This window comes from Dipodomys merriami, unplaced genomic scaffold, assembly GCF_024711535.1.
Source record: "Dipodomys merriami isolate MVZ:Mamm:240054 unplaced genomic scaffold, mDipMer1.0.p SCAF_60, whole genome shotgun sequence".
NCBI classification, from domain to species: domain Eukaryota; kingdom Metazoa; phylum Chordata; class Mammalia; order Rodentia; family Heteromyidae; genus Dipodomys; species Dipodomys merriami.
The window spans coordinates 5706005-5731770 of NW_027206180.1; the positions used below are offsets into that span (position 1 = coordinate 5706005).

At 50.0% G+C, this 25766-nt stretch overlaps 1 protein-coding gene across 2 annotated transcripts in view; it reads right to left on the reverse strand.

Annotated features, from left to right (window-relative positions):
- Positions 1–25766, reverse strand: part of Rbfox1 (RNA binding fox-1 homolog 1) — a 1026253-nt gene that overhangs the window by 879823 nt on the left and 120664 nt on the right. For both annotated transcript variants that reach the window (XM_070003517.1, XM_070003515.1), the window contains exon 2: positions 6446–6508. Coding sequence is in view for 1 of the 2 variants with exons in the window: in XM_070003515.1 (XP_069859616.1) it covers positions 6446–6508 (63 nt within the window). In the remaining variant the exon portion in view is untranslated. The remainder of the gene's footprint in view (positions 1–6445; positions 6509–25766) is intronic.

A 25766-nucleotide genomic window follows, 5' to 3' on the forward strand; every position in this document is an offset into this window, starting at 1 on the left:
TGCAGACGGATGGGTTTTAAAACACAACTGTGTCCCTTGCTTCCTCAGACCCTCTGAGGGTGCCCGAGAAGCTGATGTCTGGACCTGGGTGGATTTCTCCTGTATCCAGTCCGGCTTGTGCCTGTGTGCTGTTGTTCATGGTCTTCAGCTGGTGATGCTAGCGGGGGGCAGGAGGCTCTGGAAACTTCAGGAAGTGGAGCCCAGCTGGAGGAAATAGGTCACTGAGTGTCCGTCCTTGGGGTGGTAGGCTCCCTACTATGGCCTCTTCCTGTCATGTTCTCTAACTTCCTGTCCACCATGAGGCAAAGAAACTCGTCCATGACACACCCCTGCTGCCATCCAGCCAAGCCCATGGGCCCAGGGATTCTGAAGTACTCCAAATACTCTGAAGCCATGAGGCAAAATAAATCTTCCCTCCTCAGGGCTGTGATATATTTTGGTGATGTAAAAGGTGACGGATACACACGCCGGGCTTCCAGGAACACTGAAACACGCACACGCTCGGTGAATGAATGAAATGAATGAACTTTGCGACAGGGACAGGCAGTTTGGGTCTTCCAACTGTTGACCACGGTCGAAGCTCCCACAGCAGAAGGGGAGAAGCAGGAGTGACAAATGGTCCCAGGGGCCTTTAAGTTTAGACTCTGAGTGGGCAGGTGAGGTTCCCCTTCAAGGCATCAAGTCTGCACAGCGCGAAGGCAAGAGTTTGCCATCTGGGGTGACTCTCGCCAGGCAGGGACAGAGGTGTGTGCTTTGAATAATTAATTTTTTTTGGTTACTTTATAGACTGAAATAGTTATAACCTTCCTTGTATTCCCCCACTCTCCGAAGTCTTTAGGAAGCCTTTGATTATGAATAGTAGGAAAGCTATCCATATACACGGGCAAGCACACCCATGCGGTAGAGCTCCATACCTCCCCCTCCTTGTTCTTCCTGTGTGTGCAGGAGAAGAAGAAAGCAAAGCATCACACCGCGAGTCTATGGAAAAAAAAAAACCCTACCAGCCATCAGCTTCATCTCCTTCAGGAAGAAGTAGGGTTCTAATTACAACTCAGACATTAGCATGGCCTTCAGGTAGCACCAATCTCAGCTCCACACATGCTGTTGAAGCCAAAGGGCCTTGCCAGTCAGTTCTGCTGTGGTGGGGCTTAGTGGTGCTGTCGGGGTTTGTTTCAGAGCAAGGTCTAGCATAAGGATAGAGTTTCAAGTCACATGGCTGGAGTTCAAACTCAGTTCCAGCCCACACTCCAAGCACAGTCCTCCAGTTTCTATTTTTCTCAGCTGCAGGACCCAAGCCACTAGGAAAATAGCAAGTTGCAAGTGAGATGAGGTCCTGAATATACAAAGAATGGTCCCCCCCCCCAAATTTTTTTTCTACAACCCCCTTGCTGGCATCCCAAGGAGTAAGGGCAACACTTGCTGTCGACTGAAATATGGACAGTGGATCTAACTGGTGCCATCTTGGAGTCTGGGTGGATGAGGGACTTTCCAAAACCTCTTAGAGGTCAAATCCTGACCCCACCCCCCAGGTGATGGGAAAGCTTGTATAATTCTGAGGCAGGGGTAGGGACTGGGACAATAGGTTTCCAGACTGGCCAGACCTGTACCATGAACTCACGAGACTCCTTGAACTCTTGAGCTCCCGGTGACCCTGGCCCCCAACCATGACCCTGTTTAGGTCCCCATCACCCCAGCTGCCATTTTGTACCATGCCTAGTGTCTCCTGACTCTTCTCGGGAGAACCGTTGTGGCCCCTCTTCAACTCTCCATTAGAGATGGTCTGGTTTCTTGAGATTGTTTGTCTGTTCTTTCTTTGCCTTTACTACCTTCCTGGCTCAGTTTCCCAACAGTATTAACTGTATTTGAGGCTGCAGGTTTTGGAGGGGCACATGCATCTACTCACAGTCACTGGCTTTCTAATAAAGACTCCCGATTCGACCTCTTAAAATGTGGCTTCTCTGAAGTTCATGATGGAATTCCCATATAACAGCGCTAGATGGGCCCAGACAGGATTGCAATGCTGCAATGCTGCACAGTCCCTTTGGAGAAGGGAATACTGCCAAGCAAAAATCTTCCAACATTAATGACAACCAGTGATTTCCTAGGCCACCCCCCCACCACCACCACCACCATCACTTGCTGGTTAGGTCTCTCTCCTTCCTTCATTCTTCATTTCTTCTTCTTCCTCTTCCTCGTCAATAAACACTCTCTCCTGCTGAATTGATCAGTGTCAAAGCTCTATTCCCCCAAAAGGCTGTTTCTTAACAAACAACCTCACTCCCTCCCCCCAAAAAGGACTTTAATCTTCACAAGACACCCAGAGGTTAAGATCACCATGCTGGGTCCAGAAGAGGAAACTGGGACCAAAGAAAGGATCAGTTGTTTTCTTGAGTTGGGAGGTGTGGTAACTAGACAGTGCCAAGAGTTGCATCTCCCTTTGTCTGGTTCTGAGTCTGCATTCTTCCTCCTGAGGACTGCTCCTTGCTTTATTTGAATTCTATTGAACCACCAGGCAGGACCCAGCCATCTACTGGACACACACAGCCCAAAGCAGCACAGCAACTCTGACCTTGGCGGTGCCCAACTCCGAAACCTTCACCAGCTGCAGGGTCAGAGGTTACCGTGTCAGCATATGCCCCCACGGAGCACAGGACAGAATGTCCCGGAGACGCCCTCGTGGAGCAATCACTCATTACCTGGATGGCCTCTTGCTCATCCCTTACCATTAGGATGATAGGAATTAACAGAAAAACACCAGGAACAAAACTTACCCAAACTCAAAAAATCATACCACGAAATCACAAAGCCACACATCTGGGCAGAGATGTGGGATGTGGAGGGAGAGATACGAAGAAGTTGCTGAAAATGGTGCCCAGGTATCTCACTTCCTCAGTGTCTCAAGAATTGTGTGTGTGTGTGTGTGTGTGTGTGTGTGTGAGAGAGAGAGAGAGAGAGAGAGAGAGAGAGAGAGAGAGAGAGAGAGAGAGAGAGGGAGGGAGAAGGAGGGAGAGGGAGGGAGAGGGAGGGAGAGAGGGAAAGAGAGTACAAAGTGAACACAAAGAAGGTCAGTGAGAGCTTGGATTCTGCTCTGAAAATAAAAGATGGGCAGTTGGGGCACCGCCCCTGGGTGGAAGAACCCGAGTTTGCATGCAAGACATGGAAGGGTCGCCTGCCTAAGCCAGACCTGTGCCGGCTGGGGAGAGCAACCACTCTCTCTGGCCATCTGTTCGGGGGTTACAGAGGCAGCCAAGTGTCCCCGTGCCTGCCGCCTGGGAGGAGGCTGGTCACCAGTCAATCTGCTCGGAATTGCCTCCTATGATTAGTGCGTAATGACTCAGGTAGGGCCTGGGCCCCGGTGTTTCCGTGATGAATGCGTTAACAGCTGCCTTCGCAGTGCTGAGTTGCAGGTTTATGAGTTGGTGGGGGAGCTGGTCTCTGTGCACAGTACATGGTCCTTGCTGGGGAGGGGGAGACAGCCCTGGGAGGGAGACGTTCTGTGGGAAGGGCAGGCATGGCCTCTGATGTGCAGGCATCAGCAAGAGTCCCGGGTGCTGGCTCACCTCTAAGATGGAGCTACCCAGGTCCTCATGGTGCGATCCCATTTCCTGACACTGTGGCCATCTGAGAAAGCCAGCCCGGGCAGGGAAGTCTGTGAGACACTTATCTCCAATGAACCACCAGAAAAACCAGAAGTGGAGCTGTGGCTCAAAGTGGTAGAACACCAGCCTTGAGTGAAAAAAGTTCAAGGAGAATGCCCCCAGGCCCTGAGTTCAAGCCCCAAGGATCAACCAAAACTAAATAAAAAAAATATAGATGCCAGTTGTTTGTCCTTGATACTCCCAGTCAACTGTCAGATAATAGAATATTTCTCTCATCACCAAGTTATCTATTGGCTATTCCTGTACTAAAGAGAGAGGCAAACCTTAACATAACTTCTCCCAGTTCATTAACTAATTACTCATAATTGAGACACAGTGTCATGAAGGCCTAACCCAACAGGAAGTTACAAGTGGAAGGAAATTGCTTCAAGCCTGAAATTCAACCGCTGGTGAGCTTTCTGGATCATTCTTTCATGCACAGAGATCACTGAGGGCCACCAAGAGCCGGAACACACTCACATATCTGGTTTATAACCAGTGAACTATTACATATCACATCATCGCCAACCTGTGTCCAACACCAAAGGGGCATTCTGGGAAAATCACATAATGAAAGATAACCAAACTTGGAAGCAGGAAATGGAAGCGTTTGTTTTTTTGTTTTGTTTTGTTTTTTCTTTCTGGAGCCAGCCAGGATATTAAAACCCTGCCTCAGATCAGGAAGACGCCCTTCACATCCGATGCTCAGGCTCAATTATCAGACATGTGTGAATTCTAACTGCCAAGTCCTGGTTCCTGGTGTCAGCCCAGAAGAGAGGATGGTGGTCTTGTAACCAGCCATGTACCCCCAAAGCATACAGAACCCAGACACACTGCCAACTCAGATGCCAAGACCCCTGCCTGCTCGGTAACCAGGCAACCTCCCCCACAGGAAGTAAGTGAGTGACCTCTTGCCCTGGAAGTAGATGGAAGCTCTGGGTACCAGACTGGCCATAGTCCCCAGGAAAACACCTGCCAGACACGGAGATCCAGTGACACCCTTCCATTTCCCCCATGAGGCATATTTTCATTTCTTCTTTCTACAATTAAATATATATGTTTATATATAAATGTAGCAGATTAGATTTATATATAAATGTAGCAGATTAGAATTTTTCTTTTTCCTCTTTAGACTGCAGTTTGTAGCTACGAACTACCATATCCATAGGCAAATTAACATGAGCTCCCTGAAAACACTGCATTAATTATCCTCGGGGACCAGAGCTCCCCGCCCCCCATCCCTGCCCGGGGAGACGCTGAGGCCCAGGTGCTGGGCTGGAACATGAGCCTCTTTCATGAGAAGCAGCAGTTTTTGTGCTATGAGGGTCATGAATCTACACAACCTGAAATCCGATTGATCCTTGAACTCTCCTTCCTCTGCCTTTCCACTGCCTGTCCCCCACAGCTCTGAGGTGTCCAAGAAAAAGATGCTGCTTTGAGCAGGAAAAAACCAAGTAAAGAGCATATTTAACTTTATACCCAATAGAGCTGAACAGACTTCACGCCAAATTTTTTTTTAAAGGATCTTTTTTTTACTTACAAAACCTGTCTATTTTTAGGAAACGTTGTGTCCTAAACAGCCAAGGCAAGAAAAAGATAAATGTGGCAGGTACGAATTTCCTTTATGATTAAGAATAAAAGCATCCAAGTCTAATCTCCTGTGTAATACAGGCTTTAGCTGATCAGGGTGACAAAGAGTAAGGAACAGCAAAATCTCCATTTCTTTCCTTCTCTCTGCCTCCTCCACCTCCTCCTCCTCCTCCTCTTCTGCACTTGCATATGCAAATTCCTCATAATAAGGACAGGGATGCAATGCCAAGTGAGGGCAAAGAATTCTCTTTGATCAGCTTCTTCCAGGTCTAGAGTCCCCTGGCCTTTGACTCCACCTGCTCCATCCTGATAACGAATGGTATTTGACGAAGCAAATTAGACTCTGTTGCTCTCAGAAGAACAAGCTAAGCAATACCGAAACCCATCAGACAAGCGACATCTTGAAAAAATAAAATTTCCTCAAGTGACTCTGTTAGATTTGGATATCTGTTAAATTATTACACATTTATTCATAAACACAAGTGGCTCCCAGATAGATCTATAAAGCCGATGCTGGAAACTTACATATATATATGGGAGGTCATCGGACCAAACATTGCTGTCTTTACCCATAGTAAAGTCCTTGGTTATGAGTAAAAAAGCACACAGAGGAAAAAATGCTTACTGGCTAAAAACAAAAAGAAAACACACAAATGATATTTCTATACTGATGTCTTAAAGCAGAAAATCCCGTTTTGTATTTGCTTTTATATCATTGTTGCACATTCTGCCCCTCAAAGAAGCAACGTGAATCACCCGCAAGTGACTTCAGTCTTAAATAAGTTTTTAAGAAAATGAAAGCAAGGAAAATTCACAGTGACACGATCTCACTAGGAAGCCCGTGTCTGCTGGGCTTTCTCTCTGCTTGGCAGAGGAGACACAACGTCTTCCTAATGAGAGGATTGTGGGTAACAGAAGGAAAACACAACTCATTTTGTGTTAACCTCCAGACGCTCGTGGTGGGGCCCCCACAATCGACACGCAGGTTTCCAGCTGACGGGAGGAGGGAGCGCTGGGCTGGAGAGGGTGGTTCCACCTCCCAAGCCCCTTTCCTATCTCCGAACCTGACAGGATGGTGCAAAACTAGACAAAAGAGACCAGCAGACAGCAACGTTTCTGTGGGAATTTCAGGCGTACAGAAGAGAGCTAGGCGCAGAGCACGTGGTCAGAGAAACGGATATCTGTATGTAATGAGTGATCCCAACGGATCCACTTACTGAGTTCTGAGTCCAGTCAAGAGAGCCACGAGTTCCACTTGCATGAGTTCTTTGAGCAGGTTCCTGAGGGAGAAGAGAGGGGAGGGCATGAGTCTCGAGGTCGGTCTCCCCGCATCGTGTGAGCTCTTGGTTTTTGGCCCAGTAATATCAGTTAACCTCTAAAATGGATTCCAACTGTGCTGTGGGGTTCAACAACAATGATGGTGTTGGGCATGATGAAAAGCTTCTCCATTCATTTTCAGCCAATCAGGCATAGAGGCTGTCAAGAGGAGGCAGCCTTCCCACAGAGAATGGGCCTTACGTGGAACACCTGGACATGGGGGAGCCTGATTCTGAACTTGGGCATGGGATGGCATGGCTGGAAGTGTTGTGCTCCATACAGTTCCTATATGGTGAGCTCTTGGTCAAGGAAAGCCCAAAGCCAACATTTCCACCCACCTACCCACCCACCAATCCATCTGTCCCTCCAACTATCCATCCATCCCCTCAATCACCCATCTATTCATCTATCCCTTCTATCCTTCCAATCATCCATCTACCCATCCATCCATCCATCTACCCATCCATCCATCTACCCATCTATCCATCTACCCATCCATCCATCCATCCATCTACCCATCCATCCATCTACCCATCCATCCATCTACCCATCCATCCATCCATCCATCTATCCACTTACCCATCCATCCTTCTAACCATCCATCCATCTTGCCAGCCAGTTTTCTAATTATCTATTCATTCATCATCCCTCAACTCATCCATCTATCTGTCTGCACATCTACTATCTAACCATACATTTCTCCCACCACCTATCTTTACAATATTCTTTGGATCTATTATCTACTAGAGTTTGTGGCCATGATCAAGTCACTAAACTTTTAAGAATCTCATCTGTAAAACATACTACCAGTCACAGAGACTGGAGTGATTTTTTTTAAGTTGGTTTTTTTGCTCGTTTTTATTGCTGCTCTTGTTATTGTTGTTGCAGTGATCAGGATTGAACTCAGGGTTTCATGATTACCAAGGAAGTACTTTGCTATTTTACCATGTCCTCAGTCTTGCATTTTTATTGGTTATTTGGAGATGGAATCTAGAAAACCTTTCTGCTTGGGCTGATCTTGAATAATGGTCCCCTGAGCCTCCTCTGAGTAGCACCCATCAGTGCGCTACATTTGGTTTTAGTCCAACTTGCAGTAGAAGTGGACCTTCTAGGTCCTCCCTTCCAGTAAAAAGAAGCCAAGTGCTGGTGGTTCACACTTGTAATCCTTGCTACCCAGGAGGTTGAGATCTGAGGACTGTGGTTCAAAGCCAGCCCCATCCAGACAGGACAGGTCAGGACAGTCCAATTAACCACAGGAAAACAGAAGTAGAACTATGGCTCAAAGTGGTAGAGCAGTAGCCTCGAGCAAAAAAGCTCAGGGACAGTGCCCCGAGTTCAAGCACCATGATGGCGGGGGGGGGGGGGGGGGGGGGGAATTGGCCAGTTCCTTTTGATAAGTTGTTTTATAAAAATAAACAAAGGCTGAAAGTCGCCCTCCCAGTGAGAATAGAATGCTTACAACCAACGGCCCCAGAGACACCTACAATGCGCCTCCTAGAGTTGTAGGGGAGGATTGCAGCTTCTGAACTTTTTTTATTAGCATACATTAGATGCACAATGGCTTCACTGTGACATTCCCTCCATGCATACACTGTAACCTGATCAAACTCACCCTGTAATGCGCTCCCCCACCCACCACCCCTTCCTGAAACAATGGTGACACATTTCATTGTGCTAGTCTCTTGTTTGCCAATAAATTCACCCTTGCTCACCCTCCCCTTGCTCTCCCTGCTCTTGTTCAGCCTGTTTTACTCTTATTCATGGTTAATGCCTATTGGTTGTACCAAGGGGGTTCACCATCATATTTCAGACACGTATCTACTATGCTATTCTAGTGTTTTATTTTGTTTTTTTAACTCATCTGGGCCTGGGTTGGCAATGACTTGTGCCTCTGTAGCCACGGACCGTGTGCCTTGGGTCCTGGTGTAAGTGGGTGGGTTTTCATGGCATGAACTGAGAAGTTGCAAGAGGAAGAGGCAGAGGTGGGCAGCTGATGTAGCTGATGGAAGGGAGTCCTGGCTCCACAGATCCCCTCCCCTGCTCCCCTCCCCTCTGCACTGTGTCCTGACAGGTGCGTCACACAGCAACCTGCTGATGTCCAATACGTGGGTGGTGCTGACCCCTGCCGGTGGCACTGACCCCTGCTGGTGGCACTGTCTCTCTAGGCAAGGCTGGCTGTGACAAGGTCTCTGATTTCCCATACTGTGCCACGAACTGCGCCCCAAGTCCCCCAGGGAGAAGCTCACCCACCCCACAACTGCCTTCTGTCTCCAGGTCCTCTGTAGGCAGAGCAACCAGCACGAGACATCATCACAGCTTTATGGGATACGTGAACCCCACCAACCTGGCTCCCAAAACACCACCATAGTGAAGGGAGGGGGGAAAGGAGGAAGGGAGGAAGGGAAGGAGGGAGGGAGGAAGGAAAGAAGGAAAGAAGGGGGGAAAGGAAGGGAGGGAGGGAGGGAGGGAGGAAGGAAGGAAGGAAGGAAGGAAGGAAAGGCAGGAGGGAGGGAAGGAGGGAGGGAGAAAGGAAAGAAGGAAAGAAGGGAAGGAAAAAGGAAGGGAGGGAGGGAGGGAGGGAGGGGGAAGGAAGGAAGGAAGGAAAGGCAGGAGGGAGGGAGGGAGGGAGGAAGGAAAGAAGGAAAGAAGGGAGGGAAAAAGGAAGGGAGGGAGGGAGGGAGGAGGAAGGAAGGAAGGAAGGAAGGAAGGAAGGAAGGAAGGAAGGAAGGAAGGAAGGAAGGAAAGGAGGCAGGGAGGGAGGGGGGAAGGAGGGGGGAGGGAGGGAGGGTTGAGTCACACACTACTCACTGAGACAATCCCTAGATGACTAGCCAGTTTCTCTAAGTCATTTCCCTCCGCTCCCTCCCTCCTCTCCGTCTAGTGCTGCACTGGAGATGCTGTCCCGAGCGCGACCCGCCGCTCCACAGAAGGATTGGGTGGAGCAAGGACAAGGCCTCACTTGACCCAGGTTTAATTTAATTCCAGGAAATCCTCTCCTTGGAGAGCTAGTGGGAGGAATCTGAGAACGCGGCTGCCTAGCCCTGCTGGGCGCTGCTTCATGACCCGTCCCACCCCCCGGGGAACCTTGTCTTCTCCATTCACCACAGTCCTGCTGGTGAAGGCTCGTGGGGTTTGGGCAGTACTGGGGTTTGCATTTCTAGCCTTCTACTTTCTGAGCAGGTGCACTACTACTTCAGCCATGCCCACCAGCCCTCTTCATTTTAGGTCATTTATTAGATAAGGTCCCAGCAAGCCTGGATTGTGCTCCTCCTATTTATGACTCTCAACACCACACCCCACTTTTTGCCTGGTCTATCTATCCTTGAACAGCGATCCTCCCAATCTCAGCCTCCTAAGTACCCATGATTACAGGAGTGATCCATGGCATATGGCTACTTCTGGTAAAGTCTTAAGGTCACATCCCCGTGTTAGGGGTCAACACAGCACTGGGCGCATAGTAGGAGCTTGTGAAAGATTCCTGCCGTGAGGCACCTGTGAAGCTCTCCTTGATGAATGCAATTGTGGCTGCCCTTCCCCATCTCTCAGTCTCAATGCAATCCATGTCCATTCCTCTTTCTGCTGCACTTAATGCAAGCCCCTCCCTCTCCCGTATCACCCCTCCAATGGGGGCTCAGGACGGCTTCTAGGCACTCTGTGGAAGGCTCTGCCATTCACAGTGCAGGGAGCAGGGAGCTCTGGGGGTCTCCAGGAGCCTAATGATAACACACACACACACACACACACACACACACACACACACACACATGCATGTATGCCCACAGCACAATGCATACATGCGCACGTGCTCATGCACACATGCACGCAAATGCACGCGCGCGCGCTCACACACACACACACACACACACACACACCCCTTTGCGCCTTCTTGTTGGTGTGTTTAATTTCCTGTCTTGGCCTTACAGGAGATTTCTAATGTTTGGGCTGCAGGCTATGTTCTGATTAAAAATAATCCACCCAATTATGGGCTGGCACGAGCCTCTCTGCCACCAGCCTTGGCTTCCCTGTCAGCAACGACTATCTGCAGTTCCTAACTGTAAATGAAAACCCAAGGGGCGAGTTTGGGTCCCCAGCTCCTGGGCCACACGGCTCTTTTAATTTGCACTGTCTGTCAAAGGGATACGGCCGCGCATACTCTATGGAGAGTTTCCCTGGACTCTGAGATTCAAGGCCACAGAAAGCGGAGGTACCAGCACCTGCTCCCAGAGATGGCTTTGGAACCCTCCAGGGATAACAGGGGCCCGCATGAGGCCTCGAGGCTCTTTTCTGTCTGCTTGAGCGCAGGTATGAGAACGGGAAGCTGAACTCCATGGGGATCTCGACGCGTATTTACAGGATTTTCCCCAGCAAGTACATAAGACAAGACGCTGGATTCAAAGGATGGGATCACAGCTCTTGGAAAGGAAATCTATACCTGAGACCTGATTGTTTCAGGCTTTGTAAAATTAAAACTTTCTGTAGATCTGAGATCAGCAGAGAGGAAAATTTCAGTTGAGAAATGGCATGAAGGTAGGACCCCATGACCAGAGAATAGCTGTCCCCCCATTGCTGGTCCTAAACAAGACACCGAAATACACAAGGAGTCACAAAAGGCTCCGTGATGTTGTAACCCAGACATTAGCCAGGCATCACCCAGACATTACCCAGACATCACCCAGATGTTACCGGCATTATGCCGGCATTACTAGGACATTCCCCAGCAGACTTCTATTTTAGGGCTAAGAAGGCTGGGAAGGCTTGGTGTGCCTCCGTTCCCCCTATCTGTTTTTCTAAGAATGACATTTGCTGTTCCAGACATCGTCTGGGTCCCTTGTCACACTTCCTGGGATGTCTGGCTGAAGCCCTGCTCTTAGGGTAAACAGGAGAGTCCGGTGCATTGTTCCAGACATGGCCCCTCTGGCTGAGCCTGGCTTCAGGGCATTTCTACAGTTGATGGGACAAAGTTATCCAGGTAAGAACAATTCAGAGACACGCAGGCAGTTTGTTCCACCTCCTTTCACGGTGCCCATCAAGCAGGGAGCATAGATCGGTCTGGCAAACTGGGGCTGCACCATTTGGTGAATAAAGTTTTATTGAGACGCGGCCCTGCACACTCATCCTACATGCAACATTCCACTCCATCCCTGTCACCTCTCCAGGCTGTGGGCACCGTTCTCCAGCTCATCAATGGAGCCTGGGACTCAGAGTGGTTAAGCAGTGGAGTGGGTGCCCAGTGGTGAGCCAGGCCTCCAGCCCTGATCCAAAGGCAGCCAACCACGATAACGGGACTCAATGACGCGCTCTGCCACCGACTGTGAGACTCCAGGAAGGGCCTGGCGTCCGTGGTGGTGATGCTGTAAGCCTTCCACAGACATGGTCCCCCTCCTCCTCATCAAGTCTCTGTGGTGCTTAGCCCTCCCCTCCTTAGTCCTGGGCAACCTCTGTCACTGCAGAGAGGAATCAGCAGGTTTACCTCCTTCCCTCTCATGACCATATCCTCCTTGCTGATCTCCATCCACGCCAGGCAGGTTGGGGCCTAAGTCACCCACGAGGTGAGATTGGGGAAAGGCTAGAGAACAACCAGGAAGCTCTCTGGAGGGCGTGACACAGACAGATTTATGGAGCAGGGATACAGAACGCATCATTGGCAATGCGTGACACTTGCGTTCATTCATCATCGGTTGCTTTGAATCTATGTCTCCATGAAAAGTAACTTTCCTTTTCGATTACCAAGATGGATGTGTCAAACAGCACACCAGGGCCTACACTGGACCACAGGGAAAAGAGCAAGAAAAAGACGGGGTGGGGGGGGAGGCAAAAAGAAAACCCTTCAGTACATCATGTGATATATTTGCTCAGATTACGGCTCTATTTACACCGCTGAGAACACTCTCATTTTTTTTTCAGCTTCATAACTCATCGCTCTATAAAGAAAAAGAAGCTAGCTCGTAGCTACCTATTTCACCATGGGGAGAGAAAATGGACCATAAGCAAAAACCCATTCTCCCTTTTGCAGGTCCCAACATACACTCACGCTCACACACACACACACACACACACACACACACACACACACACACACACACACACACACACACACACACACACACACACACACACACACACACACACACACACACACACACACATTCTATTTTAACATGTGCTGGACTCCTGAGCCGTTTGCTACCTTATTTGATTCAGAGTGAAATGATGTCTCAGAATTTTAAAAAAAAGCCACTAAAAGCATTGGGAAGGAAGTGATGAAATGTAGAGACATCAGATTTTCTTCCAAGAAATAATCAGCTTCTCAGAATTCACTTCAAACCCAAGAAAGGTCTCACTGCGACCCTGAACATTCAAGCTGGTCTCATCACAGCGAGGATGCAATCTGGGGGAAATAGTGTAACGATCTAGACAAGCCTGGCACTGGATTATCTGCGTGTCACAGCCATGGGTGCCAATGGCCTGCCCAGCATCATGCCGCCAGGCCCCTTTCTCAGGGACAGAAGACACCTTGGCATAGAATCAGTGAAGTGCCAGCACAGATAACCGGCTACGTTTTTTGAAGTCAGGAGGAGTACTTCTCAAAATACATCTTTTACATCTACATTTCCCCCCTGTATTTGGTGCTCTGGGGCAGGGGACAGGGGGTATGGGGTAGGACCTTATTTTTCTTTCCCTGTTAATAAGAGCATAGGTCCTGATGACATCCCAGCTCTTCGCTTGATGCTTGGTTCTTGATTATGTGGTTTCATTCTCTCTGGGTCTGTTTCCCATTTTGCACAAGGAAATAGTCGGCCCTTCTTGGTTTCAAAATGTTCTTTTTCCTCGCCACAGATGATCTTTTTCACGAGCCTGCTCGCGAGAGTGCGAGAGGGGGAAAAAAATCAATAAGAGTAAGAGCAGAGAGACCCCGAAAGTGTACCAAAGTTTCAGCAAGAATCAATACCGAGAGAGAATAAATGGCATTACCCAGTGTCACACATACCTGGCTGCGCACACACACACACACACACACACACACACACACACACACACACACACACACACACCACAAAAACCAGACAAAAGAAGATATTAAACAAAAAATGAAAAAAAATCTGGTCTGAAGGCAATAACTCATTTGTTTTAATGCAATGGGGTTTGAACTTCCTGATCGCTGAATGTTTTTACGTTCTGCGGAAAACCGCCAAGCCCTTCGGCCCAATGTTCCAGAAAAACAGACAGTAAAATGAAGAAGAACTGGCCGTGGTGGGTCGATTATGGTGCTCACAGTCCTCTGGGTGCAGGGGGAGGGAGAGGCGGGAGGCGGGGGAGAATTCCTGAGGTGTGAGAGCCATGGGGCCACTGCAAAAGCCACAGGCTCTGGAGGAGACCTCACCCAGATCCACACAGGACGGCAGCTCCTTGTCTTACCAGATCCCAAGTGGCAGATACCCACTGCAGACACAGGGATCGGAACCAGGGGATGTTTCCAGAAAATAAAATGGCATCTCCGGTGCTGCCGTGGAAAGCGTCAACTTGGAATGGAACAAACTTAAGATCCAGAGGAAGCAGATGGAGGGTGGGATGTATGTGGGTTGGGTTTTTTTTCAGCCTTTGACTTTGGGTGTTTGACTTTGGTCCTTTCCTACCAACCCCAGCACAATCTTCTTTCCCCTTCTCTGGCTCCCCCACCCCACCCCAGGAGGCCTGCAGGGGCCGGGGCCACAATCCTGCCTGTCTGTCTCTCCTGCTCTCCCCCCATCCACATGCGTGACCGTGGTTCTCCGTGACCCGCACACGGCTGTCTCTCCTCCTACCCCTCTCTCTCCATTCCTCATTAAGTCGTTCTATTCCCATTTCATCCTCAATAATCAAAGGCATTCAGATTTCCCAGCTCTCCCTTCTCTGGCTTCATTGCTTCCTGAAACCACAAATTCTTTTTCTCTTGCCTTGTCGTGGGCTGATTCTCCATCTATTCTCACTCCACGTTCTCTCTTTTGGCCGATGGCCTTCAACCTCACTGCATTCAAAATCCCCTTGCGGTATTCTGTTCATGTTAAGCAGCTGGGGCAGGTAGGACACGGCACACACCGCCTGCCCACCCCCATCCACCGTGTAGCAAGGCTAGCCATGTTTCTGCATCAAGAATCAGTCTCCATTGTGAAGTGCTGGATTCAGCGGAGCCTGGGACAGCGAGAAGGAAGAGGCTCCATTTCAGAAGGGCAAGGGGCCAGAATTCTGGCTCTAGATGCAGAGAATGGAGCCTGGACTGCCACACACATCCCCAGACCCAGATGCATCCTCTGCCCTTTGACTGTGGCCATTGAACAGGCAGCCGGTCAGGGGTGGGCGGCACCTGTGGAAATGGGCAATCTTCCTGTCCCTCCTTGACTCCGGTGGGCTTTTATTCTGCCCAGCACCAGCTCTGGGTAGAAGACCAGCCCAGCCCATTCATCTCTATCTACCCTTCCCCGGCAAAATCAATGGCACAGAAACACCTCAGTGGCATCCGGAAAAAAAAGGAAAAAAAAATTTAATCCTATTGTTCAGAGATTTTTCTGGGTCTTGTCATTTGGAAGAAAGATCGACACTATTACTGTACAGATCTGTACATCTCTCCGTGATCCTAAAAAATTACTGCACACCCCTCCCCGAAAATTATCCTATAATGCACGCACACACACATCAAGGGCAGAGCTGGTTAAAAAGACAAAAGGGATGAAAGCTCATCAGGTTCTAAGTCTGGAGCTGAACTCAAGCGTTGCTTACTTTTCTCTCACTGCTAGGAACAGAGGAGATTGCTTCTGTGCTCTCCCGAGATTTGGAGGGCGGGGGAGGTGGACAGGATATTAAGGACAACCATTGGCCTTGAAAGTCAATGACCAGGAATGGAGAGTGAACCCACCCACATGAAGTTCCAGCCACCCGCAGCCCCCAGCCCACAGAGCAGACACGGCCAAGGTCACCGTCAGATAGGTGAAGCTGACCACTCGCTCATTATAGATTCAAGCCCCGGCTTCCACCACTCAAGCAGGGACAAGACACAGTGGACAGCAGTTCACAGGCTGAGGTAGTGGCCAGCGACCGAGCCCAAATGCAAATCCTGCTGAGTCCTACAAGGGCCATTCCGACAAGGTGTCTGTTCTACCTGAGTTTTTACTTTCATCCTAAAAAAACGAGGGTACTAAACATTTTTTAATGGTCATAGTACCTGCCACAGTACATTTGCATAACTGGACACATGGAATAAAACATGTCTCATGGGCAGGGTGGTTAGTGCATGTGTTTTCGATGCTCATGATCCTTGCTACGCCAAGTGGGATCCATGACTCATCAACAGCCCGGCACTACAAGTTCATTAGAAATGCCAGACCTCAGGCTCCACCCAGACTAACAGATCAGAACCTGCATTTTCACAAGAGCTCCCTCCCGGGTGTTCAGCCAGAGAGATGAAGCCAGGACTTGGCTTTCCATCTGGATAAGCACTGCAGAGCAGAAACGTTTCCTCCACACATACCAACAATGTGCGGACACGTTCTGAAGGGAAAATAAGGTTACTATTTGTGAGCAGAACCAGAGTGTGTCTATATCACCTGAATGTCTGTCTCTCTCTCATACACACACACACACACACACACACACACACACACACACACACACACACACACAGAGGCCCAGGGATATCAAGTCACAAAATCACAGAAGTAAGCTGGCATTGGGCTGTTGCCACTACCTTATTTGTACAGACTCTTGTTCCCAGACAGAAAAGCTGAAAGAATGCATACAGTCAGTACCAACATTTGACATTGTTGATCTTTCTTCAGTGAGAAATTTCAAAAAAATTCATATAAATTGAGCTTGGTGGTTCACGCTTATAATCCCAGCTACGTGGTGGGTGGAGGTAGGAAGATCTTTCTCAGAACAAGAGAAACAGAAAGGGCTTGGGGAGGGGTGGTAGTCACATGGAAGAGTATTTGCCTCACAAGTACGCGGCCTTTGGTTCAATCCCAAGTACTACCAAAAAATAAAAATAAAGAAAGAAAGAATAAGAGAGAAAGAGAGGAGAATACATCAAAGCTTAGAAAGTTCTAGAGAAAGCATGCCCATGGCGGTAGACTGGAAGAGTCACTGAAAGATTTTTACGGTCTACCAATATTTCTAAAGATGCTTCTAGCTTAAGAACATCTGTTGGTTTTTTTTAAAATTAATTTAATGATTTTGTAATTTCAGACTACTTCAATTTCCCATGTTGAACATTTCAGGTTTTAGGTGGACAGATGAAGAGGGATGGAGAGATCTTGATTTACTGTCAGACAACGTTATGCATGTGAGTGGTGCACACGCATGTGTGTGTGTGTGCGCGTGCATGTGCGCACAGAGATGTACGCTGAGTTCCTGCAAGACTCTCGGTTCTTTCCGGCTGCTCATTGGTAGAAAGTTTCTCACAGTCCAACTATGAATCGGGCACCTCAAAAGCAGCCCATGACCCCATGCAGCCCTGGCATGATGACACTGGTCACTGGAGTGCTCACACGTAGCGTGGTATCTGACACGCAGTAGGTCTTCAGAACTCACCTGTCGCCTTGCTTCCTGAGCGCTCTGTTGTCACATACCAACTGTCACCCGGGACGGTTAGCATGTTTGTTTTCTGCTGACAACACAACCCGTGTGATTTCAAGTCTGAACAGATGGCCGAGACAGAGCAAGCAACGCCATTGCTATTTTTGGGTGGCACTCGTTGGCCATTTCAAAGACTGATCAGCCACTTTGTTCCCCTGGCCTTCCTTGCGCTTCGATTTCAGATCCACAGATTCACGGAGCTTGTTCTCGGAGGCAGAGACTGTAATCCAGATGTGACTGGAAGGCTCCAAATGCCCTTCAGCAGAGTGTGTAGAGTTTTAGTTCTAGAGAGGCTTTCCCATCATTCCACCACTTTACACTCTACCCAAGTAAGAACGTGTAGATCTCTGTCGGTATATTAGATCTATAGTGGACTTTGTGCATTAGTAGATCCTTGTCAGTTTCAGGATCTCTGTAGATTGGTGGCTCTCTGGATCAATAGATCCCTGTCGGTAGCTCTAGTAGATCTCTGTACGCCAGTGGATCTCTGTGGATCAGTAATCTCTGTAGATCGGAGCTACAGAGATCAGTAGGTCTACAGAGACCAGTAGATCTGCAGAGATTAGTAAATCCAGGAGATCTAGAAGAAGTTACAGTATCAGAGAACCTAGTAGATCTCTGTAGCTCAGTTGATCTCTGTCAGCATTGGGAGATCAGTAGACTGTTGTCAGTAATATTTGGGACTGTTCAGCCTAATTCCCCCGGTTGGTTTACTCCTGCTTGATTTATTCGGGGACACCCTGAGGGGTGTTGGCTCTGTACGGGGCACCGCCACCCTATCAAACAACTATCCTCCTGTGTATGTCCTCACGAACTATGGCTCCGGGAGAGAGAAAAAACAATACACCCACATTCAGAGGAACTGAGATTCTTCCATCCAGGCATGGTTTTCCTGGCACAGTGGCCTGGTTGGTGGGCAGCGTTCGCGGACCCTGCCCCTCAAAGCATATGGCTCCAAACGAAGCCTCTGGTTCCCGATCACAGGGGAGCCTTCTCTGCTCTTCAGGCAGATTCAGCAGCTTCTCCAGCCCCGAGGTTCAGCGAAAGGACTCCCATGGAAGTTACCACGAGCACAGAATTCACACAGGGATCCAGAGAGGCCCCGGCAGGTCATAACGACCAGCAATCACTTCACTTATCCAGGAGACGATCACCGCCTCCCAGAATCCACAAAGCCAACACCACCACCACCACCACAGGAGACCACCACGCCCTAGGCACAGCAGACATATCCTCTCTAGCCCCAAGGCAGGCTCTAGAACCTTCTAGGTTATTGAGAGAGAAAAGACTCGGAGTCATTCAGCCAGGGTAACTTGCAGCTGGCTTCTTACCAAGGTGGTGATGTTTTTCAAAGCGCTCACACGTCGGAGTCAAGATTTCTGAACCTTTCCTCAAGTGATTGGCAGTGTGTCTGTCCCTGGCTGCGAATGTGTCTTTCCTGATGCGTTTCAGACACAAGGCATCCTATCCTTCGGGGAAGAGAAGCGAGTACAAGTGGAATGAAGGAGGACACCACGAGTTTGCGGTTCAAGGATCCCACCCCCTCTATCTCCCCCCACCCGAGACTCAAGCTGTCATGGATTATTTGCCGTACTACCTCGCAACTCATTTCAGCCTCTCCTCTGGAAGGGGGGGAAAAGCCGTAAGTGAGCATTAATCAGTGCCAAGATGGTGTGTAATTAATATTTTGATGAATCACGTTCACCTGTCTTGATGTTGACTCTCACAATATTAGGTTGGCTCACAATGCTTCTCCGGCTGTGTGTGAGACAAGAACTCTCCATTTATTTAATTACGTGTCTGATGATTTATTGCGGCACCCCCTCCTTGGGTGGCGCGTTGTGTTAATGGGCCATCTATGTAAATAAAATCTGTGCAGTTAGGAAAGGATGTCTGTGGCGTGCGGGGCACTCTGGGCGCAAAGGCAGGGCAGACAATGGGACGCACCTGGAGCCAGCCTCTCCTGAAGGTGCCCAAGGAGCTCCACCCCCAGCACCACCCCACCTTGTTTGCTTGGCAATGCAGACCACAGATTGGTGAGCCAGGGTGCTGGTCAAACGTCTCGTCGGAAGGAAAAGCAGATCTGTCGTGCATTTCCCTAATGGTTGAGGCAAGGAATGAGCCAGGTTTCTCAGTTGCCTGGGGAATCCTACTCCAGGAGTGGTTTTTCCATTTGCCTTCTGTGGATCCTCTCCTGTTCCTCACCGTCGAACGTGTTTCCCCACGGAGCGTCACGTATTTGGTACAGCGTTAGTATCTTAACCCTTGCCCCAAACACCGAGCACGAGAACCATTTGGGCTTTCAGATCCTTGTGGCTCCTGGGATATGCGTCTGGCATAATGTAGACCCACGCATACCCGTAAGCTTCACCTGAGTCTTAATGGACACAGTGTAAAAGGGAGGACATTTGGAGGCATCCCTGCCTTTGGACTGGCACCCACCAGGCGAGGTGGGCTGTGGAATTTTCCACTGCGGCACTGGATGATTCCGGAGCTTCTCAGATCCGCTCGGTGTGGAGGAGCGAGGCTCAGCCTCCATCTGGAACCCCGCCTCCTCCCCTCACACCTCCAGCGCTGACTGACAGCTTTAATCTCCTTTGCCCTGATTTTTTTTTTTTAATTTTCCTTTTCCAGGACTCCCTCTTGGAAACCCTGGAAAAAAGCAGCACCAGGAACAAAATTGCCCAAAGTCGCTGGCCTCTCTCCAGGCCGACGCTACCTGACCTGAAATATCTCCTTGAAGTCCTCATTCCTAGAACTTCTCCCTCCCTTCCCCTTCTCCCCCCACTCCAGGCCCCTGGATGTCATGGGCCGGGTCAGAAGGATAATAAACATGCTAGCCATTTGGAGATAGATTTGTTTCCACCAACGGCAGTTAATAACCCTCTAATGAGAAGAAGGACGTGCTCTCCATGTGAGAACGGAGCCCCGGGGCTGCTCAGACTCAGCCCTGAAGAAATGTCACCTGACTGAATACCAATGGCTGATCAGGGAAAATGATTTCATCCCTCCACCAGGGCCTGCAAGGTCGAGGTGGCCCGTGCCACGCCATGATGGAGTAGCTATTTGGCGGTACAAGGAGACACAAAAGCAGCGTGGGCCCGCACCATCTCTTTGGACTCGTGCCTGACTTTCTCTTGGCTCCAGGAAGACGTCCGTGCTGTATTAAAAGCTCGGAAACATCATGGCCTTGGCTGCTCTCTCAGGCAACACAGGTGGGAAGGGAAAAATAAAATAACCTTGGATGAATGGGAAGGTGAGCGTAGGCTCTGTGATCCACCTGCCTCCCCCAGCCCCTTCCTGACTCTAGCTCTGGGCGGCCTTGCTTCATCGGCGCAGATAACACTCGCGAGGTCTTCCTCATGAGCACCCCAGCTCTTCCAGCAGTGTGCGGGCGGGCGAGCCTCGCCGGGATCCGCTTTCGGTACAGGTGCGAAAGGATTGGAAATTGATTTCAGAACTCTTCCTCAGAGCCATCCCGACGGCGGGCGCCCGGAGAGGGCCAGACATGCCAGTTCATTTCCGTGCTATTAGCACAACCGAAGAATTAAAAGCCATCGCCACGGCAAGATGAATGATGTTTTCTAGCTGCTAAGTAGATAATACAGGTAATGGGAGCGGATGATTACCGTCCCCCGTGCGCGGTGCACTAACTCAGAGTGTCTCATTCAGAGCCGGTGCTGTTGATGGAATGACTTTGAAAACCAGCTACATGGGGGGGAACAGCTCCCCCTCGCTACTCCCTGGGCCGTGTGCACGCCTCGACTTTCTCCCCTGAAATCACCAGCCTCCCTCTCTCTCTCCTCCTCCTCCTCCTCCTCCTCCTCCAGATAAGAACAATGCTGGGAACAAAGGCAGGCTCAGGGCAGACAAGGTGTAGACACATGAATTAAAAACACCATGGCAGGTAATTTGACCCCATCTCTGCCACCCACTGTCAGATCAGACACGGGCAACCTCTAATTAGAGGGCTGGAAAGGCAGAGAGCAGGGGTGGGGATGGGGCGCGTCATGTGGGCACTGTGCAGTGCCACCCCTGACTGTCATCTCTACACTGAAGGCTGAAGGTAGAGACGGGGAATCGGGGGCGGGGGGGTGAGAGGGGAGGGGGTGTCATCCTCCTCCTCGGGCTTAGGATCAACCACGTTTCAAGGCCACGTTCAGAGGCCACGTTCCTGTGTCCGCTCCTGTTTCTGACACCTGGAGACGCGACGTGAAGCTGGGTCAGGAGGGAATCAAGCTAAATGACAGGGGCCTCGGCCGGGCAATGCCTCCGCTCCAATGTGAGAACATGCCGGGTGGGGACGGGGACCCTGCCGAGTAAGTAGGAAATCGAACCGATTCTCCGTGGCACAAAAGAACAAACCGCAGTGAGGATTGTGGAGTGAGTGAGACAGAGGATGGGATTCTAGCCCAGTCGCTCTGTAGCAGTGTGACAAAATATGCAAACCTCTCTCTCTCTGTATTATTAGGATTTCAACGTAGGGGCCTTGCTCTTACAAAGTATGTTCACGGGCACTCTACCACCCGAGTCATACCTCCCCACCCTCTTTGTGCTTTTGCCATATTTTCCAACAAGGTCTTGCATTTTTGTAGGCAGGAGCAGGCTGGATTGCAATCCTCCTATTTCGATATCTAGCTGCAGCCTGGACGGCAGACATCCGTCACTTTTACTCGGTTATCGGCTGAGATGGAATCTTGCTAGCTTTTGCCAGGCTAGCCTTCCAGCCTTCTGAGTCGGTGGGATTGCAGGTGGAAAGCCCCGCACGCATACATCCTCTCTCTGAGTGCTCTATATAGTTTTTTTACATCCTCTCTCTGAGTAGGTGGTCTCTTGCTTGACACCTGAGGGCACACAACTAAGTAGGATTAGCAGATAAGGATGGCCATCTGTACAAAATCCTGAAAGAACTCATTCCATTTAACAACAACAACAACAAAATGCCCAACAAATGCCGAGGGCCGTACTGTGAGGCAAACTGTATTCTCCTTGATTCTGAAGACTTCCGGGGCCAATGGGAATGTGCCTGAATATTTAAATGACATGAGAAAGACGCTGGAGCAAGGAACAGGAAAGAGGCCCTGAAATCCTAGCTGGGCGTCAAAGCGGTTGATCAGAAAAGGAGACCAGAATTTACCTTGCTGAAAATTTCCTTGCATCTCTCACTTTCTCATCAGCCCGGGTCCATCTGTCCCAGACATGCAGTGTGCTGCAGCCAGCACAGGCTGGGCCGGCTCCCAAGAACGCGTCAGTGCTTGTGAAGTGGAGAAGATGGCTTTTCCGAAAACGGGGATTTCACTTCCTGCTGGGGGTAGATGAGGTTCTTACCCCCTCCAAAGGGGAACAGCTCCACCCAGGACACTCGGGCTCCATTTCCTGCTCACGTGTGCATGCCCTTTCTGTCCCCGTGAGGCCCCTAGGCCCTGTGGTCCAGTTTCCATTTCTTCTTCTTCTTCCTCCTCCTCCTCCTCCTCCTTCTCTTCCTCCTCCTCCTTTTTTGCTTTTGACACCACTTGGAATCAAACCCAGGACCTCACTCATGTTAGGCGGGAGGTCTACCACTTCAGCCACGTCCCAGCTCTTTAGGGATTTTTGTTTTTGTTGGTTGGTTGGATGGTGTCAGTCCTGGGGCTTTAACTCCGTCTGGGCACTGCATTTTCGCACTCCAGGCTGGTGCCCTATCCCTTGAGCCACAGCTCCATTTCCGGCTTGGCTCATTGCGGGTGAGAGTCTCTTAGTTCTGTTTGCCCCGGCAGGCTTTGAACCCTGATCCTCGGATGGCAGCCACCGAGTAGCTATGATTCTGGACGAGGGGCATTTGTGCCTGGCTCTGCATTCTGTTTTGGAGAAGAGAAGGCTCTTGGGGTGTGGGCTGGCTGGCCTTGAACTTGAGGTTGTCTTTACTCTGCCTCTGGTGTGGTTGGGATATCAGGTGGTCTCGGCCTGCTTTCTCTTCAATCTAAGAGTCTGGGCATCCTGGCCTAAGGCCTGGGTTCAGATCTAGCTTGGTCTCTAGGGTAGCAGGGAAAGCCAGATTATTGAACCTCTGTCACCTTCACTGTCCTCAGAAGCTTGGATTCAGTGAGAACATTCCAGAACTTCATCTTCATCTATGAGGGAAAGGCCAGGGCCACCAGCACCCACCCTGCCTTGGCCCATGAGACCTTTGCACCCAACATGGCTTCCCCCTCTCTCTCTAGGAATTCCCGATTCTCTGACCGGATGGTTCTTCAGCATGTGGTGTCCATCTAGAGGCATGGGCCCCAAGGGAAAATTCTCTCTGGGGACAAAGTGCTCCTCCATGCTGGGTGACACTGGCCAGTGTCCACAGCCTCTCTGAGGCTCAGGGGATAGAGACCGGCACTGGTTTCTCCAGCTACAACGAGGAGATGGCTGGACATTGTCCGCAGGGCCCTCATCTGGCCTCTGGCACAGCGGAGGCTCATTTAAAGCTGGCTGCGCGGCATTCACGTCCCTTGGACCCCACGGACAGCCCTCACCGTGAGAACAGACACCTCCCCCCTGCCTTCTGGGCTGCTTCTTCCTCTGCCAGGCCTGGGACTTGAACTCACTTGAGCCTCACATTCTGGCTCACAGGTCTGCACCCGGGCTCTTGAGCCGTGCCTGCCGCCTGCTGCCTTCTGTTCTTTCGGTGTTGATGGACCGTGCTTGGTGATGTCAGATCTATATGCCATCCCACGTATACTACGCACGTCCAAAAGACAACGGAGCTCAGAGGAAGGTTCATGGGGGCGGGGCTTCGTGTTCAGAGCAGCGCCGGCCCAGGTGTCTGGGACAGGTGAGATCTGGCAAGCACGTGTGAACTGCCATGATTCCGGCCCTGAATTTTCTTCCGCCATGAATGTTGATTATACGATTTCCTTGTCTTCGTCACTTCCAGCTGGACCCCTACTCAGGGGGACTAAATAATGTCACAGCCACAGCCCTGGCTCCAACACCTGGGCCCTGGCAAGCAAATGTATGCCCTTTGCCTCTCCTCATAAATCATACCTTCCTCCCTCCCCTACGCCACCCCACTCCACTGACAGCCTTTCTCCAGTCTATCTCCATCTTCCTCCTACAAACGGGTCCTAGAAACAAATGCTACAGGTGAGGGATGGGTGAGCTGATAGATAGGAAAGATGGAGAAATCAGAGAGAGAGAGAGAGAGAAAGGAGGAAAGGAAAGGCGAAAGAGAGGAGGGGGAGGGAAGGGGGAAGGGGAGACAGATGGGCAGAAGGTAGAGGAAAAGAGGAGAGAGGTAGAAGAAGCCACAGAGATTCAGAGACTCAGGAGAGAAATGACGCACAGAGAGACAGAGACATAGAGGGAGAAGTAGGGAGAGAAGGGAGGGAGAAAGAGAATTGGGGAAAGGAGGAGAGAAGCCCCGGGCCGAGGGAGGAGGAGGGCTGCGGAGAGCTGTTCTCTGTATGTGGGAGGCCGGATTTCACCTCATCCAGCCCCACGGAAGGAGAGATCACCTCCAGGACCATGTGCCTCTGTGTCCCCCACCTCTGGTGCATGTGTTTCCTTCTGGATTTCCTCCATCCCTCCAGATGCGCTTTATTCTCTTCTCCCACCCCCTCAACAGTGCAATAACCTGTCTTTTCTAAGGGCATTCATGCCGTAAGCCTCTCTGTCCACATTTCTAACCTGCTCAGGGTAGTAAGTTTGCAACACCTTCTGATTTGTATCATCTGCAAATTTCATCAGCGTGCAATTTGCTTTCTCTTCCAGATCAGTTTTAAAAAAAAACAACAACAACAAACAACAACCCACAACCTCACCTAGACCCAGCTATGATGAATCTCAATCCGACGCTCCCCAGATGGCAATCAACCGGGAGCATTACCATTTATCACGATCTTTTGTTTATCATCTCCCCGCCAGGTTTCATCTAAGCCGATTAGAACTCATCTTGACGGCGAAAGAAAATTCAGATCAATCAAACCAAACGCCAACATCAAACCCAGTATCTACAGCACAGCAAAGGGCTCATCTCCGCTGCTTACCTATCTGTTTCCTATCTACCTTCTCCAGTGACCATTCCTTGAGTTCCTTCTTCAGGGCCAATACTGAAGGAAGTTCCCACTTAGTGCTCATTACACAGGCATCTCATGGGGATTCCATCTCTCTACCCCCAACTTTTGAAGTTTTCCCTCCGCGTGTTCATCTCCTGTGATATTTTTAAACGTGGGGTGGCCCAGTACATCTCTGCAGAGGGAGCGCTTTAGAAATCCTCACGGTCTCGCTCAGAGCGTGTGGAACAAACCCACAGCCTCTTCCTCCGAGACTGAACAAGAGAGTCCTACCGCCAGCCCTGGCACTCTTCACGTGCTACCTAATGAAGTCCTGTTTACGGCTTTAATGAGAATAAAACAGCTATTTCCTGCAGTAGGTGCCAAACCCAGAGATTGATAGCCAGACGAATCCTAATACAATTCCCCCTAATAATGGCCAAAAAGCACTCGAGCACCTTAATACATCACAATGTAAATGTCTTATAATTCCCATAAACACCCCGCAGAACCTAATGGAGTTAACTTCACCAAGATTGAAAGAAAGAGGGGGGGGAGCGGTCTAAAAATCAATTTGATGGCACCTCCATTGATTTCT